Raw genomic sequence first — 19425 nt, 5'->3', positions numbered from 1 at the left:
TCTTATACTATTCTGCATGTCACCACAGCCTCTCTTACCACAATATCGGTAAATCACTCCATGACAAACCTCAAGACCACAATATCAATGCACACACCATGCTTGTACAAGACAGGGCCACCACACAAACACACATTTCATGTCAAAAAGACTCGTTACTTCCAATTCACCAAGAAGCTTACCAGCAAAAAGAACCTAGCATTTCCAGACCTCTATGCATCAACTCTAACTCCACAGGTGACTCGCCCTCTTACTTGGGTGATGTATTAAAATGGTGTGTTCCAGATGTACATCAGGCGGTTTTACTTTTCTCCTAATTCAGGTGATGCCAGCTGTGCTGACTATCTTATTCCTGAGGTTGATTTTGCTGGCAACGACTTTGCACAGGTTCTGGCTGCAGATGCTGAGCACTGTCAACTCATCTGCACCCAAAATCCTCGCTGCCGCTTCTTCACGTTTCTCACCGAAAAATGGACAACGGACAACAGAAGGTAAAACATTAATGTACCTGAATTTATTGTATGTTGTTCTGTCTTCTTAAAGAAGAGTACCCTCGTTATTATGAGGGACTGTCTATTAAAAGAGAGCACTTGGTGAGAGTTTTGGCCAGGGAAGCCAGGCAAACACTACTTGCTGCATCAACATGACTTCCACTGGATGACCAAAAGCGACAACTGCCTTAACAGGTCCAAAGCAAAGCACCAGGGAGCGCAGAGCAGAAGGCAGTAATTGTTGCACAGGTTGGCCCCATTGGTTCAGAATAAGTAGAGACACAAAAGGTACTCTTCCTGTCAGGAAATCCAAAATGTTAGCAAAAACCTCTTCTGCATGAACACACAAACAGACATTGCTGCCCTGCCAAGATCAGGCTCAATGCGGATCTTCTAGAATTTGGTAGATGACTACTAGAGACTCACCAGAGATTGCGACAATACATTTCCCACAGACATTGCCCTTCCTACACATTATTCTGAAACTTGTTGTCAATCGCAACCTGTAACACCAGTTATTTGGTGTACAGATCTCTCCTTAAAGTAACTCCTCTTTATTGTCTCACTTTAATTTTCTATTCTTATTTCCTATTCATATGTCATCCTTTTCCCAACCTATGCCATCACAGTAGTCCTACTGGTTTCTGCCGTGGTTAAAGTGCTGTAGAGTACTCTCTATGCATGAGCTACATTACCACACTTAAAACATTACCTAACTCAAATGCACTTTCCATGCCGATAGCGTAATTCCATCTTCTGTCATAATATACCTGTCCCCTCATGATCACCTCTATCCCGACTTCAAACAAGAAGCCTAGTGTCTATGCAAATGGCTTTTAAGCTAAATACCAGGTCTGCTGATACTGTTATGGGCTCATCGTGACAAGGATCTGACTACCGTGCATCACAGTATGTTCCCCTGAAACTGCTTTCCTATTACTGCCCCTCTAATTTGCTTTCCTTGTCTCTCTATTTCCTCTTGTTTTACTATGGCCTCTTGCACCCCATTTTTGTATTGTATTTTCTTATTGCAATTCTTGGTTACCAGTAGGCCTTGTGCACCATGATTACATTGTGATTCTTAACTGATGCATATAAAGAGATATAGGGTCTACCATAGAAGCAATCACGTACTTCACACACATCGGTTGACAGTTTGAAACACATTGTTGTTGGGTTTAAGGTTGGTAATAGGGTGTGATTGTGAGCTAGCTTCAGGGCTTGCACTGGTTGCCTATTCTTCAGCAGCCCAGATCAAGGGGACAATGTTTTTGTATTATTTATTTATTGGGCATTTGTAAATTGACCCGAATAATCTTGGTCATGATAACTAAAATGGAGAAGGAGGCTGGGGGCGTTCTATGAGCAAATAAAAACCTATGACTTCTTTACCTTATAAGAAGCCTGGGCTATTCATCCAATCCTGTTGGAGGGATTGACCACGATACAGAAAAGTGCCACTAATGGTCGGAGAGCTAGATGCAAAGGTGGGCTACAGATTGAAGCTATAAATATATAATATTGCAGAAGTTGGGGTCCAGTCTACGTATGTACTAGCTGGGAAGATGACTGGACCCAACATGTTGGGCAATTGTCATTCATTATTGATGATTAAAATGTATGATCCCCGGCTCAAAGAGATATAAATCTATAAGAATGGAAGTCAAAAGTCTTGATGAAACTATTATATTCTCTATTGGCTGCCATGAATCTACAGAGATTGTTATTCCTAAATTCCCTTGCATTAACTACAACATGATTCTGATATTAGAGATATCCTATGAACTATTCCCATGGCTATATTGAGACAGCAGCAACATGATCATAAGGCACTTGCATGGTATCACCCTCTAAACACCTATGGATTGTGTATGTTCAACATCCAGTGTACAGGGGATATACCTTGACAGTACACCACGGTGAGTGATCATAGCGCTACTCTGTTAGATTATATATTTTGTAATGGTAATTTCATATTGTATATGCTTGAACTATTGTAAACATTTGATGTAAATAGCGATCATTATCCACCTATAATGACTCGGGCTATTAGTGATGAAAGAATTTTGAATAAGGACAAGATAAGAGTTGTTGGCGTTAATTAAGGGGAACATCAAATTACGCGATTTGGCTTCTGTTATTAAGAGCAGCCTCTTTCTGCATCATCAAATTATAATCTGCAAGGCCAGGAAAGCTAAATATCGTAGGGGGCGCACGGCCCATAGGCCATTAATATATATACAGAGATGGAGGCAGCTAACTGAGCTTGTCAAGCTGAATGGTACACATACATTTTTTAAAATGGTGAATGTTAATAATATGGGACTTCAACTATATGTGGGGAGTTCTCTCAGGAAAATTTGGTAAAATATGTAGTTGAGACTATTGGGGCTAAGCCCCTTTATCAATTGTATAATTCGTATCTGAGTGATAGATGAGTGTGCACTAAATAGCTACATAGGTGGAGAACATGGAGCAGCCATGTAATCTTGCCTTATAAGTACTGTAGAACGTGTTGCATGTACAGCATGAGCAGTGCAGGCCATCATTAAGGAAACAGATGAATATGTAGCATGGGCAGCAGCAGATCAAGTTCCCCGACAATTTGAAAAGCATAGCATGGACAGCAGCGCTAGATTACCCCCGACATAGAACAGGCCCAGCATGGAGATCAGTACACACACTTATCCTAACTGGCTAGTAGATATAACATCAAACATCACAATTTGTTGGGGCCAGGGAGATAGCACAGGGGCAAAGCAATTGTCTTGGAAGCACAACAACGCAGAACCCTGTACTGGTGTCCGGTAATAAGAGCATTATACAAGATGAATCCATTAGGTGTGACGAAGTGCTGCCTCACTTGCCTCCTCCATCCCTTTAGCCCACTCTTAACCTATAAAAGCTTCTCATATAATTAGGTCACCGAAATTAAAATAGTATTGTGTAAAGCAATAAAGATTCATTGTGGAAAATCCATCATTGTTATTGTACTGTCCTTGCAAGATCAGCTTGCAATGCAGAAATCACTCCTTTGGGCAGCTGCCCTCTTTTCCTTCATGGACTTTGCAATATTTCTATCTTTAATATACAAATAGTTGGAGAAACAGTCGATCATCTTTTACAAGTCAGACTAAATGAAGTGCTTAGAAGCCAGTTCCAAATTTCTAATTTCTTATTACAACATTCATGCATTTTGATCACTTGTGCTGTGCTGTGCAGTTCTTGTAATTACATTATCTAGTTTAGAATTGTCAGTCTAGCCTTTCTTGGTGTTCCACTTCTGCAGGACTGTACACCAGAATGCCATCTCTATAATCTTTCCTTATCTAACAGAATGATGCACTTCCTCTCTGACATCACCCTTTTTCTTGTCTTGCTCGGCCTTTTAGCCTTTACTTTTCTAGTATCCTCCACCGCAACCCTTCCTCTCCCCAGTTTTCTCCCTTTAACCTTTCCATCCCCCATACATCTGCTACGTGCCCCTATTTTGAGTGTGATACCTTCAGTCAGAGAAAGATTTTTAGCCAACAGCCGTTTTCATTCTGGGAGTTGTAGTTTCATTATTCGATTCAGAAATATAGGCTTTCAAAAACTATAGGTCTACATGTGTCAGAATACAAAGTTCTTGCTGTTGGCTAAACACCAGGCCTGGGGGCGCTGTCACACATGATATGGGGCCACTAGGAAGCTAGTCTCATCGTTCTCCCTTGAGCCCTATGTGTTTGTGGCATTCCTTTGAGAGATCTTCCTTTCCACTGTCCCTTATTCCTTCTTTGGAAAACGTTCCCGCGTTCAAACCGCCACCAGCCTGCTCTCTCCCCTTATTCTCTAACCATAAGCACATCCTTCTTCTCTCTTCCACTAGTAAACCCTTCGTTCACTTTCTCTTTGCTGCAGCCTTTTTTCTCCACCACACATTTCCTCCTTCACTTTCGTCCTCCTCCTCCCCTCCTCCTCATCCTTCTCCATCCTCATCCTTATATTGTTTTTCCATTGACTCTTAGAGCCTCCTCTGTGCCCTTCTTGAAGTGTAGCTCATCACCCCTACCTTGAGTAATCCCCTGACTCTGCTCTCTAGCACCACTTTCCCTCCCCTCACAGTCTGGCTTGAAAGTTTAGACTTGCATTACAGAGGGGCCATGTTATTGAAAAGGGAGTCTGAGGGCTGACCCTGGTCACCGCCAGATCAAACCCAAGCCTCTGCATGCTGCTTAAGCTAGGCTATCCCTCAGCAAGTAAATACAATTGAAAACATGCACACACGCGAAACGAGTTTAGGGGTAGTGTGTATATTGCATTGTCGAATAATTATAAGGATGACTAGCCTGAAGAAGACCATACAACTGACCTGTCTTGCTTCCAGTTGACTCTACGTGTACTTTCCAGGCTCAGGCTTCAGTGTGTCATTGGTGTGGGAGAAAGCCTGGCACCTCCTATCCCTGGTAAGGTGCAAGTGATACAGTTTCCACTAATACATTGCTAGCCTCACAGGAGAGCAGCTGCCCCAATACATTCACAGGCACTCAGCCTAAGCAAAGAAATGAAAAGGCCTGCTTCTGATCTTTGTGTTAAGTGGTGATGGGGTGCAATCTCCCCTCACCTTGCCCTCAAACCAAACCCCTCTAACCCCACTTTCATGGATTTATCACTGTAGGGATGGTTGTGAAAGCTCCACAAAAGTGAATGAATGTATCAACCTGGCTGAATTTGCCATGGGCAAGTGCATAGGTGGCCTAGTGGTAGCACCGGCCCTGCTCATTTTCCACACTGGAATCTTTCTACTTGATGCATGGACGCTCCAACTAGCAATATGGTTATTTCTTATTCGAGGTTGGGCTGACACACTTGCGCTAGAAATAAAATAATAACTCTATTTCTATTTCTAGAAGCAATTGTCCGTGTGTGTGCTAGAAATTGAGAAATGTTAAAATGTCTGCCGAAATATTTAACATTTCTTGCAGTGTTGGCCCGATTCCAATGGAAATAGGAAAAGTCTTCTATTTCTAGCTCGAGGGGATCCACTAGTGGCTGAAAAGCCACAGTGCAGGGTGGGCATCCACCAAGCAACCAAGCAACCGCGCTGCATTGGAAAGGAACTAAGTGGGATGGAGGTGGTTATCGTGGCTTTTGAGGTGCAAGTGAGAGCTGTTTGGGTGGGAGCTAGGAGCAAGATTGGCCCTGTAACTCATGAATATGTATGGGTCACTGGACGTTTGCAGGAGTGACCTGTGGACATTCTTGGGGTGCTAGGTGGGCGTTCTGGGCAGCCATACTCGAGATCATCTAAGAGGAGTTGATGGTGCACGCAGCATGACGTCATCATAAATGTGATGTGATCAGCCACAGGGAACACTTTGTAGATTCGGAAACAGGCAAATGAAAGATCCTGTGTCATGTACAATATATGCACGCATGCTCCCTTTCGTTAATCCTGTGTCATGTACAATCTATGCACGCATGCTCCCTTTCGTTAAGCCTAAAACTATTTTTTTAACCAAATTACTGGCCGGTGTTTACTGTTCGTCCTAGATGAAAATCATTACTGGTGCAGACTCCTTCTCATTGGCTGTTGTTCACCTCCTTCTTCTGTTTCTCATTAGATTCTTTTGTTACTTGAAGAGCGCTGCCACATTAGTGCCTTCCATCACTCGCTTAAGCAACGTGGTCTCCGGGTTCTCTCTGAAAAGCTTTGGGATGAATAAAAGTAAGTTAACTTTGTCATTTGTTATTTCTAAATAATGACAATTCAGTACAGAAGTAACACGTTTTTATAGGAAAACCTCTTTTCTACTTACATTCATCTCGAATATTCTATGATTTCTCCACATTAATGTTACTCAGTGTGTCTCAAATGTATGTTGTTACTTTCCCACGCCGCATTTTTGATTGTACTCATGCATTCACTTCCCTTTCAATAAAGAAAATATGTAATGTTACCCCCCCACACTCCCCCCTATCCCAGAGTGCTTTATTATCACCTCTCTTCTACTTGATGTAGTCCCTCCCTTCCACCTTTTTTCAGTGATAAACCTTCCTACCTGGGATATTTCTCTCACACCATGTAACATGTGTCTGACCTTCGTTCAACTATATTGCCAGGCCTTTCAACTAATTGTTCAATTTGATCAGAGTTGCAGTTACACTAAGGTACAAGGATTTTGAGCAAACTAAGAAATATATTTTCGTTGTTCATGAGGAGATTATAAATATAGAGGCATCTGGTTTATGAATTTCAGAAAGGAGGACACCCGCTGCCCCCCTTCTAAGTGTATAACCACGTTGGTGTACCATAATGCAACACATCAGAGTTTGGGTGTGTGTGCTGTTGGAATAAACATATATCTTTAAGGCCTGTCCAGCTTCAAATAATTGTAGCAAAATATTTGGAGTTTGTTAAAGAAATAGCAGCCTTTGAACGCCCTCATAACATATTTAATTCCAATTTATTTTATTTGGTGAATGTGTACAATGAGTAACACGCCTTGAGTCTTAGCGTATCAGTCATTAGTACTTTAAATGGAAGGCTAAATTGAGGGGGGCTCTAGTTAGGGGATGTTGCCTATGTACAGATGTGTGCACTTAGGCTACGCCCCCTAACTAGAGCCCTCCACTTACCTATGGGGCGGGCAGCGGCCTGGTAATAGCAGGAGAGCTGGAGTGCACTGGCATTATTACCTTTGGTGCACCCAGTCCCTCCTTTCTGATCCAACTCACAGGCTGTGTGCCCCAATGGGGGTGTCAGAGCCTGTTATTAAGAAACAAAAGGAGAGGCTGGGAGCATGAAAGGTATGACCATGTGTGCCCCAGCTCTACTTCTGTATCTTAATGAGGGGCCAACACCAAGAAAGCAGCCCTTCAATTCAAGGAGATGCATGGTTAATGGGCTGCCTGCTGTGTGTTAGCTCTTTACTCAGAAACAGAAGGAGGGTTGGTTTGCCCGTCATCTCCTTTTGTTTCTGAGTAATGAGCCAAAATCAAGCAAGCAGCCCATTTAGCTGAAGTGATTGTTAACGGCTCCAATTCAAAACTACAGCTAAGTCAATGCCTAGTCTGGGATGCTGATGGAAACCCTTATTTATATATTTTTATGACAAGTTAAAATCTGGATGATGAACCCTTGTATAACGCCCCTCTCTTAGAATCCCCCTGACCCCACTGAGCCAAGAAGTAGGTTTGTTTTGCAAATTAAAAAGGTTTATTTGAAAAATTAAACAATAGATACATATCACACTGTTATAAATAAATTGATAATTGATAGCAATATGAGCAGTAATCAGCAATAGGTAATCCTACAGTAGCACAGTTCTTGGTTACTTCTGAATAAGAACAGAGGACTAAGGTAGCAGAGAATGCTTTATATGGTTCAAGGAAATGCAAGGTGGGACAGAATGCAACACAGAAATAATTTGATGTGATTTCAACAAGAGATAATGTGATCACTTTTTCTTTTGAGAATTCACTCCCCACACTTTATGCAATATAAGGAAATGGAAGGAGAGCACACAGTCTTCAAGAATACCAACAAAAATGCAATACAAGGTTCCAATTCCCCCCCAGCAAGCTGAGAGCACCAGGGATGATTTTTAAACACAGGCCCAAAATACTTTAATGTGGTGGCAATGAAGTGGAAAATATGCTAAAAATGCTTTTAATTCCCTCTAGAGGTTCAGGGTGAGTGAGAGATACTTTAAATTAATTCAGGCCAGCCCTATCAAGGATTCAGGGGTGGTTATCAGGTTGAAAACGGAATTCCGCAATGGAAGCAAAAGACAAATATTTTTACATATGGCTGTTGGAAATTCTGTCATTCTGAGCCTGTTGGAAAGCTTAGAATCTCAGCATTAAAACAAAAGTTAAATCTCGCTTCTATCACTAACAGTTCAAGAGATACGGACCGTTTTTGTGAAGGTAGATTCTCAAAATAAAAGTCAAGCTCAGAAAGACAGATGACAGTTTTGCAGCTTTGCAATGACAGAATGAACACACGATTCCTATGATGCAGTTCTCAATAGGTTAAAATAGTTTGAATTATATTATTTTAAACTAAGAGATTGGTTCTGCACAGTTCTGGCGAGATACACTATAAATTTAAATGGAATGGCCTCGTCACGGATCTGGTCAACAGGTTTAGCTGTGGTTCTCTCTGCTCGGCGGATCAATCAGGCACCGGTTCTGTTCACAGCGGTCTGGTCTGGGTCTCTGGTTCTGCTGGTCTGGATCAAGTGGATTCTAGATACCACACTGCTTTCTGGGTAGTGGTTCTGTTCTGGATACACAGGATTCTTAGCAAGCAGCAAACCGCACAGCCCGGCGGTTGAATAGTTTGCAAAAGATTTTGAGGCCTGCTGAAGAGTTCAGCTCTTTGGAGTTTTTGTTCTGGAGTTAGTCTGGATCTCTGGAGTTCTGGTTCTGGAGTTCTCCGTCAGCGTGCTGCGCAGGAATGCAGCTGAAGGTTGGAAAATTACCGTCCCTTTCTGGCTTCCAGTGGCTCTTTTTATGTCTTTAGAAAATGGGTGTGTGTTGGCATAGCTAAGCCTGCCCCTCGCAACTTATCATTGGCCAAGTTTTCCTCTCTCCCTTGGTTGGGGGAAGGAAATGGAGTGTCATCGTGATGAGGTAGTTTATGGATCAGAGGATCCACCCCTGGTCAATTTGCACACAAATCTATTCATATTTATCTACGTACAATTTTTCTAATATTATATGTCCAGTTAACATATTTTCTGTAGCACCAAACCATCCGATCCATGTCTTTGTAAGATGTCGTGTCCACGTATGACAGAATTCTGCCCTTTTCATCAAGAACACAACCTCTAAACTTTTTTAGAATTTACACAAACATGCACAAGGAATATAGGCATCAGATGATAAAGTGTCAGATTTTTAACATACAGACATTTGGAGTAATACCTTATTTTCCACTACTACCCCCAAGAACATACCACAGATTCCTAATACCTCTTAAAATGTGCACAGAAAAATCACAAGAATAATGATATTAATTATATAATTTTGACAAGTCCGTACTATGAATTATCCATCTATTTAAAAATTGGCCCAGAAGGATGTGGTTTCCCAAAGCACATGGTGGAATTTCTGGTTTGTCCACTTCCTCCTACTCAAGTTGCTCACAGAGGCACTGCCCCTCCCCGTTTCTCTCAAGAGGAAGCCATTTAAGACCCCCCTTAATTTAACATTTGCCTGAGCCAAGGAAGGCTCATAGTTCTGTTTCCCTCCAGTCCTAGGTGCTCCTCCCCTGATTCAATCAGGGAGGTGTCATCTACGTTTGGTGGGGGCAGCAGAATGCAGCCAGGCCTGGGAAGAGTGGCTGAGCAAGTTTCAACTCCTGTCTGGGGTAGTTGCCGGGCAGAATTCAATCTCTTTAAGCCAGGCTGCAGCTACATGTCACTTTTGTTCCCAGTTTTTCTTCATACAAATAAACTTACAATTTTTACACATACAGCTAGAATGCTGATTCTAAGTTCAAAACTAGGACATTTAACAGTTGCAAACTATGTGACACTCAACAGTAGGTCACACATTTATTTTAAACATTTAGATTTTAGTGTCTTTCAGTCCAATTTAACTTAGGCTGCTGACATCCACAGCTCAGCCAGTTTCATTATGAACATTAGTTTAGGTTCTTTCTCTTTCCAGATTTTGTATGCACACAAGTCTACCTTCTGCCAAATGTCTGCTGGTGTTCATTGAGATTTTTGAATATCTTGCGATGTTTAAAATAGGCATTTTTAGCTTGCATTTCAGAGAAACAAATGTGATTTCAAAGCGCTTTCTGAGCTAACAGGCACTGCTGTTTTTCCTTTGGCACCAAGTTTCACTCATGGCGCTTCTGGCCCATCACGCTCGCACTGGTGGGTGGCAGATCAGACGACCATTTTGGTGTGCGCAAAACTGCGTGGTTTTCCTGGATTCTGGCGCAAATGTGGGCTTCTTCAGCCATCTTGGATTTTCTGAGCCCACAGCACCAGCTGTTGCAGCTTAATGACTCAAACGTGGGTCAATACCCCTGACATGATGTATGGTTCAAGGGCTACCTGCAAGTGTCAGCACTTCAGATTAGAAAAAAGTTTTTCTAATCCAACGTGCTGGCACTTGCAGGCAGCCCTTTAATCATAGAGCGCTATGGCTAAACAAGCTGCCTGACAGGTTGGTGTAGTAGGGGCTAGCCAGGGGTGAACCCTGGCAGGGCCTAGCTGGGGAGCCCTTTTAGGAGACTGCCAGCACTCTGCCACAGCTATCCCTGGCCTACTTAAAGTCCTGACATTCAAGGTTATGTCCAGAGCTATGTAGATCAAAGGAGCACACTCTGGTGTTTATGGCGATCAAGACACCACAAATGGGGGAAGATACATGTTTGATGCTGCCGAAGTCGATTATGGTTACTGCATGTCATTAAAACATGTGTACTGTCTGTTTCAGAGCTGGTGGCTGGTGGTAGGTCCTTTTTTTGCTTAATTGAGGGTTTCTGTTATTGTCATATTTAGTAGTACTGCCAACACCATTACCACCAACATTACAACATTTCTGTTGAGGTATTAACTCCGCCCTGTTTAACACATTCTCATGATGGCCTCCATTGGTATGTCTGTACCATAACCTGTTGATCCACCTGTAACTCTTCTGCAGACATTTCTATCTCATGTACCATGCTTCTAGCGATGTGATACCTCCGTGCCTGGGTGATATCAATAAATACAATAAATAAATATATAAACACATGAAGGCAGTTTTTCAGGATTTTGGTTTCGAAACTCAATATAAAGTGGAGTAGTAAAACAGGAGGTATTTCAAAATACTGCCGGATTGCTATCACTGTGTAACTCATATTGCGTCCCTTAGACATTGCCTATACCATATCAGCAGTCAACATCTAGCACAAAGCCGGGTAGAGACACATCCTTTTCATTCTGTCGTTCAAATAGGTAATTACAGCTAACAAGCACTCACAACACAGTGCCACTTAGTAGCACTCGCTGGAGGTTCACCACCACCGAACAGTGCATTGTGAGGATGCTAATCAGATGCAGAGCAAGGGTTTTTCCTGCATTTGAGTGTGTTGTTTTATAGGGCAGGGCCCTTTTATACAAAGCCTTATCACCCTCATTGGCTATCATCAGTGTGGCGCAGTCTGACATCCTTATAATTGTACCAATGGATCATGTTTATCAAACACCATCAAAGTTATTGTGGGATTAAAAAATGATGTAAAAACCCATTCTACATAAAGGTAACAAGCATACATTCCACACGGCCACCCAGATTCGATGTTTTGCAAATAGACTCATGCAACTGTTTGCACTATACAAGGGAAAATCATTGGAATCGCATGATACAATTCTAAGCTGAATTTACCAGCGGTGGGGATACACTAGAACATGAATCATGGCAGGAATACACAATGCCAGAAGACACATACAGCCTGGTACTAGATTTGCTCTTCTGCAAAGACAAGCCCTGCATCCTGTCCCCAAGTTTCAGAACAGTCAGCAAAGCCTTAGTCATCTCCCATTTGGACAATAGCAACTCCCTACTTGTAGGAGTACCAGATGACACCTGGCGACCTCATGAAGGTTCCCAAAAGGCCTCATCACCGGACTAGGACAAATGGACCATGTCACTGTATTCTCAAGCACCAGAACTGGCTCACCATGCATGCCTGCCATCATCACCTACAATGCAGTCACAACCAGAATGCCACTATAGTTAGCCAAGAAACACCATCTCTGGAGGGCAACACACCACCAAAAGACAAGACATTTACAGAATGGATATAATGAACTGCCAGAGAGAAAGAAACTAGGAAATAACATTCTGCTGTTAAGTGCTCTGTGTCCGGCACAAGAAATCAAAACAGACATGAATGCCCCCTCTATCCTACACTTCTGGAAAGACCTGAAGCCCCTATTATTCAAAGACCATTATTATTAATTTGTGTTTGTGCCATTTAATCATCAAGTTTATTGCAGAAACATAACAAATTTCAATAAAAACAGAAATGCATACACAAGGTTTGCAGACAAAGCATACATTTCACATTGCAACAAATAAACAATAAACCATTAATTAATAATGATACACCAATAAAATTAACTGACAATTAACTTACATTCATTTGTCTCGGGAGGATAGCTCAGGGGCAGCGTGCTCGCCTTGGAAGCAAAACAACACAGAGCAATGCAGGTCTGATTTCTGGGTCCGCGCTTAGAATTTTCTAGGTATTAAGTACATTATGTTATGTTATGTTATGTTATGTTATGTTATGTTATGTTAAAGGTACTTATATAGCGCACGGTCACCAACGGAATTGGTCCCCAGGCGCTCTGGCAGATCTGTAAACAGGAAGGACTGGTATGGTTAGTCTGGAGGAGGGGAGTGGGAGAAGTGATGTGCTGTGGCAGCTTCAGCTCGGTTTACACTGAGTGCTGGGCTTTGGAGCTAGTATCAGATCGGGCGAGACCTCGAGTGCTGTAGGTGATGTTTATGTGTTGTTGATGCGGTGCGGTGAAGTGCGTGTGGATTGCTGGGAGAGAGCTGGTTGTGTAAATAACCTATCATATCATTAAAGATGTCCTTTTACATAAGGTACCTTTTAAGAAAAGAGCCCTGCCCACACTGTGAGAGTCAGCTCACAACAGGAAAAACAAGGCTGGTCTAAACTGAGTGAACCGAAGTTCAGACAGTATTGGTCTCAGAGACCATGCTCCTATCTCTGAGTATGCCATACAAAACAATACAAAGTGGGCCAAATCCTCTAAAAAGACATTACATAATAAGCATGATTGGTTGGTGGGATCCAGTTACCAGACTGCCATTTTGGATTTGAGAGTGAGGCAATTAAAACATTCTCTAGTAATCAGTACTCTCAGACTGTGATGCACAGCCCATAAAAGATTATTCGTGATTCTTTAAGGAAGGCATGGTATCAAAGTAAGACAGACACAAGTGATCACAGTACAAGGGTGTTTAATAAACTGTAAAAATGGGTGAGATAAATGCCTAATCTAAACCTAAATCTAAGATGGGAGCAAGCTATGACCATTAAACAATAATAATACAGTCCAAGTGTAGTCTAGAAAAATAAAAAGGGCCTATACTAAAAATAATATTGCCCATCCTTACCGCTATGCTACAAAGTAGTGTGGGGGATAATGTTCATAAGAAAAGAAAGAGTGTTCCCAAAATAATAAGTCAGGAGGTTGAGGCCGGGTGTCCCTTCCCCATGTTTTTAGCATGGGATAAGGCGGGACTCTTGAGCACAGCACACTCCTGGGTTTCTCCGGCACAAGCTTAAAGTTCCTTTCCGCAATATTAGGGCCTTCTGTGTCCAAGTTATTTTCATGCAAAGTCTCATGCTTCAGAGGGCCTGATATGCTATAAACAACGAAACAAAACGTTCCTTCTGGTAATCTTCACATCGGGTAATTACTCTTCACCCTTGGATCTGGATCCCCCTCAGCTGGCCTCCGATCCTTCTCTCATTGTTAGCCTCCCTTAGTCGGGCTCAGACCATCAACTCACTATGGAAATACCTCAGTCGGATTTATACTTGTCATTCCAATGTGCACGGGTAACTCACTATTTACTCCAATTCGCAGGCATCCCTCAGTCGGGTTCACGCTTGCCAGTTGTCACAGTTCAATTAGTTTCCACAATGCGTCAAAGACATTCGACTGTACAAAGGATTTGGCTTGCCCCTGTATTATCACTTTGACACTTCACGCGTGCTTCCCCCAAAGGCCTCTTTTCCGTAATCTTAGTACAATACCTTCTCTTGGTTCAGGAGAAGGGTACCAGCCAGAGTCCTTCGAATGAGCACCCATGTGGCACCGGACCACTCGGTTTCTAGTTCCAATTTCACTCACAAAAGATCTATTGTCTCCTATCTTCTGTCTCCATTCTCCATATACAATGTTGGCACTGGAACCTTCAGTCTAACACAGTCCGTTCCACTTATCAGTTTCTTCGGACTCACCAGCTGTGCTGAACTCGTTGGTGTTTCTTTTGCCGCTGGAGTCAAGGACCATACCACGATGGCAACCACTTCTCCCTGCCCTGGCTATCAGTGTGGGAGGGTCCCTTGTACTGCTGGCATCCGTCACACCACTCGTCAGCTGTGATTCCCGATATTAGGTTTCCTTTCTCAGGGGCTTTGCAGGTCTGGGTTGAAAAGGGGGTAGAGAAGGAGCTAAGTACCCCCACCTCAACCACTTCACCCATATTGCCTATATGTTGGGAACCAAAGTGTGAGAAACGTGTGGTACCAGTGAAAATACTGATACTGGGGAGAATACTGGAGGCAAGGAAGCCCTACCTGCATACGAGACAGTATGATGGCCATTTGAATGAAATCCTAGAAGAAGCAGGACCAATGAATGGCAAAGAAGAATGGTGATGTCATGCAGAGCCGAGCTGACGTACATAGAAGAGATGCAGAGGCTAGAGAATTAAAATATTCTATAAGGCATCAAGGAAGTATCAAACATAAGTGACATCTTGGGATCAAGATGAAGAAACTTATGCTACAGGACTGATGAAGATATCAAGACATTTGACACGTGTACAGATGCAAAGAAAGGCAAGCATATATATATATATAGTGAAGCGAGTAAAGAATGGATGTTTCCACTACGTGTTATAGCAGAGCTGGACTAAAAAAGGAAGCCTTCTTTTCCAGTGTGTCGCAGTTAAAAAAGCAATTGAATTACAAAAGCAGATGTCAGAAAGGTGAGACTGGATGAGCCAAGAAGCCAAGGGGCCTCATTACGAGTTTGGCAGTAGCCTTACCGGTAAAACCGGTGCGGCTGCCGCCAAACTCATGATTTTACCGGCACCCGGCAATGACGAATCACTGGGTGATTCCAAGTAATTCCGTCATTCTCGGCATTCACAACGGTGCCTGTGCATCCGACTTGCTGTGCTCACGGGTGCGCCTCTGCCGGCAGTGCGGCACCCACGAGCACAACTTGTAGTATGGCGGTCCAGTGCCATTGCATCCGGACCACCATACTTGTAATGAGGCCCAAGGTCTTATCAGGATGGGGTGAGCAGACATTGGATACAAATTGTGTGAAAGAAAGAAACTCTTATTCAGAAGGCATGGACAAAAACAAGGAAGACGTCAGAGGTCTATTAGAAAATAGTATACACTAGGGCTCAATTTTGTGGTCCTCAGTCACGTGGAAGGATGAAGTTGAATGAACATGAAGATCACACTGACACATGAGGGCAGAGGGTGCCTTCACTCCCTTGAATTCTCCAGGTCAAAAGAACACTCCTAAGGACAAGATCAAAGCCTTAATTGACAGCAGACCACTGAGGTGATGATAGATGAATATGCTAGTTTGTGGGAAGCTATGGTTGAAGACTAGCTCACCAGCACCTGGAAGTCCAGTCTGCGTGCTGCTAGCGAAGGTGGAAAAGTACTGACCGAGTTTACAGTGCCAACCAATGGAAGGAGGCTGCGTGATTAAGGGTCCTATAATTTGTGTAACCAAATGGAATGTCATGTATTCAGTGACGTTCATAGTGACCTGTTTAAGGGGCCGGCTTATTTTCCCCATCTGATGTTAAGAAACCTCACTTTTCTTCACTCTCTTAGACGAGTATGGATCATATACTTAGATGTTCCCTCCAGTCCTATCACTTTCTAGGTTTTTGTAGTTTTCCAAGTAGGATGACGTTAGTAATAAGTAGGGTGACATCATCAATGATCAATGACGATTTTTTGCTATAAAAGAATGTTTTTTTGATGCATTGAGATATCTTAGGCTGAGATGTCCGTTGATGTCCGTTGTACTCCCTGTTTTAGATAATTGATGTTAAAACAGTTATCCTTTTGCCAACTACCTGAGTCATTTTGATTATTGATGTGTGAGTAACTTCTGCATCCCCATTCATCTAGTGGCGCTGGTAGTATAGGGCGGGGGGGGCGCTGCCCTCCAAAATGCAGAGGAGAAGGCAAGTCTAAGTTTCAGACGTGTAATCATTTGTGTGTGCACTGTGCATACACAGTACGTGGCGGATTGCAGCTGAAGAACTAGCAGCATTAAATAAATAATGTATTCTGGCCTGGCTTGAGAACGAATCACGATGGGCTGACATTCCATCTGACATGCAGGCGCAGGGGCGCGTCCCTTCTCACACTGTTTTCACTGTGTAATACTGTATGGAGCAGTCAGGGCTCCATGCAGATAGCGTAACCCATTCTGATAGAGAAGGCTGGCAGGGCGTTAGAGGTGTGGCCCGCCAGTATTGTGTGTTCTGCGCAAACAGCGCAGTGTTACGACTTCAACAAGGCTCACTGGCCTTGCATAGTAACATGGTCATGTATTTATTTCATTGGCGGCTTGTCAGCCAATGAAATGTGAGGAGTCTGTGTGTGTGGGCGGGTTCAGAGCAGCACCATGCGTGGAGCTAATTCCGTGTGAGCTGATAGGGCGTGGGTCAGCAGTCAAGCTCGTGCGGGCTGCAGCTGAGCTGAAGCAAAGCCATCCATGCGGCCTTACTTTTCTGGTGGGTGCCAGAGGTCAACAACCGGTGGTAAGTACTGCCCTGTGTGCTGAGCGGTGACCGAGACCAAGGGAGAATGATCCAGGCTGGGCCATTCCTCTCCCTGTCGGTTAGTCCTCTGCTCCCTCTCGCCCACTCGGAAGGTAGGCGGCCTCTGCTGTGTGTCCTGGGCCCTGAGTGCTTCCATTCCTGTTCCAACCCTCCAATTTTATTGATTCGCTAAAAGCAATTACAGTAGATAGGTTGGCTACAGTATATCGTCCCAAGTTGAACTTGAGACGATATATACTGAAGCCGAATAATCTACTGTCATTACTTTACAAAGCAATAACATCAGAGAGGGTGCAAGTCCTTGCATTTATCCTCGATGCCCCACTGCGAGTCACGGCCCTGCCATTCCGAGCTCCGGGACTCAGAGCGGAGACTGGGCTCAGAGACAGCCAGCACCCGGGCCTAATACGATTGAAGAACAGGCTCTGAAGAGCCGTCTCAGCTCTGGGTTCTTATCTATACTTCTTGCCCACCTCCCGGGCCCTCATCCTAGTCCGCCAAGTCAGCGCCGAGCTCAATTGGATGAGAGGCCCTTGGGGCACGTGATGGAAAACGACGTGTAAAGAAGCGTTCTTTACACCCAGAGTCGAATCGGCTCTCTGCAGTCTGTCTCTCCCTCTCTGTCCATCTGAGTCGTTCCCCTGAAGGTAACGGCGGCAAATGGATGAAACATTTTAACACAGGATCATTCATTTGCTGATTGATGTACACGCACCTACATCATCAAATGATCCTGTTTCAAAATGTTTTTATCTATATTGGACATTACAAATGGGACCATTTGATAATGTTATGTGCGTTTCCCTTACAATTAGAAAGGGTCCTGTTTCGAATTAGTTGTCTAACATAGATAAAACATTTTGGAACAGGATCATTTGCTGATGTACACGCACCTACATCAGCAAATGATCCGGTTCCAAAATGTTTTATCTATGTTAGACAACTAAATCGAAACAGGACCATTTCTAATTGTAAGTGCGCCGCCTTCATAAGGGCAATAGCATATAGGAGGAGGAGAGAGGCAATGGCAGACTGGAGTAGGACCTCAGACTCAGATCGAATGCCATCTGGTGACCCAGCCCAGATTGTTTACCTAGGCAGGGACCAACCTGCACAGCAGTGTGCACACATTACACATTTACACTGCACACAAACACGCTGCGCTCAATCACATGCCCATACTCACACACACATACAGCCTCTTCCATGCATGCATGCACACAAAAATACACAAATTCTACACTCACCAGCTCATCTCCTCAGCTCCAGACACCGCAGATGCTGATAACTGTTGCCCTGTTAATGCACAAGCAAGGAGAGGACCACTTGGAAAAGATAAGAACGGGAGGGATTAGTGTAATCTAATTTCTCTGTCAAATGACGCCTTGAACATCGCCAGTGTTAATTTGAGCAGTAGTAGGCATGTGGCTGATTTTTTTCCATTGATGGGGGAAACGCGGTTTTCATGAAACGTTTGATGAACAGATACATATCTATGTGATGTGTTCAGAAGCAGAATAAGTTCTGCAACCTTTCGCGTGTCCAGCAATTTGTATTGCATGTGACATGGGCAGTGGACTGAACACAAAGCTATGAGCAGGGCACGCTACTCAATGCTTGAACGGGCAGGGGCCTTTCAACCTTTTCTTTTGAAATTGACCTTGAGTGGCCACAAGCAACTGCCTCCATGTTGGCAGTCATTAGTCCTCTGATACGGCAACATATTCTTTTCATTCATTGCTTTAAATGTGCGCTTTGCAACGCACCTGTTGTAAACTGCATTTGCTGGAGCTCTTGAGGCTATCCCCGCCCCTCAGGCTATGTCGAAGTGTGCTTATCACCTCATTGCCCTTTTACTCCAGTTTCTCTGCACCCGCTCCTTGTTGGCAAAGAAGCATTAATAGCTTTTGAGTGGATGTTTAGTATTTCAGCTACCTGCTTAGTGACCGTCTCGGTATACTATGTTTAATTTTCTCCATTCTAATGTATACACCTCATGGTGCTTTAGACTGTAGCGCCTCTATGCCCCTGGGCTGTGTGAGCGCTTTAAAAATGCAAAAAAAAAGTTTCTTGCTGTATTTTATTTCTTAACATCTGACGTGAGGGGCTGGGGGGCTTCCGTGTGCCTGAGACCATTCCCCTTCCCTGCCTGTATTGTAGCCTGCCTGGTACTTCTAGAATGGCAGGTTGGGTGCTGGGTTACGAGGGTGGGGCTGATGGTTGTTTTTGTAATCATTTATATGCATGTGTGTATGTATGTATACACACACACATCTGTGAAAATCAGCGTTTGATGCCACTCTTTGTGCAAACACACTTTCCTTTTCCTGAATGATCAGGAGTATGAGGG

At 43.5% G+C, this 19425-nt stretch overlaps 1 protein-coding gene across 2 annotated transcripts in view; it reads left to right on the top strand.

Annotated features, from left to right (window-relative positions):
- Window positions 1–19425, top strand: part of LOC138447635 (coagulation factor XI-like) — a 160654-nt gene that overhangs the window by 104926 nt on the left and 36303 nt on the right. For both annotated transcript variants that reach the window (XM_069603840.1, XM_069603841.1), the window contains exons 7-8: window positions 323–491; window positions 6095–6198. In XM_069603840.1, the coding sequence (XP_069459941.1) occupies window positions 323–491; window positions 6095–6198 (273 nt within the window). The remainder of the gene's footprint in view (window positions 1–322; window positions 492–6094; window positions 6199–19425) is intronic.

Source organism: Ambystoma mexicanum, chromosome 3q (genome assembly GCF_040938575.1).
Source record: "Ambystoma mexicanum isolate Mex_15411 chromosome 3q, UKY_AmexF1_1, whole genome shotgun sequence".
Classification (NCBI taxonomy): Eukaryota; Metazoa; Chordata; class Amphibia; order Caudata; family Ambystomatidae; genus Ambystoma; species Ambystoma mexicanum.
This window is presented reverse-complemented; position numbering and strand designations above follow the sequence as displayed.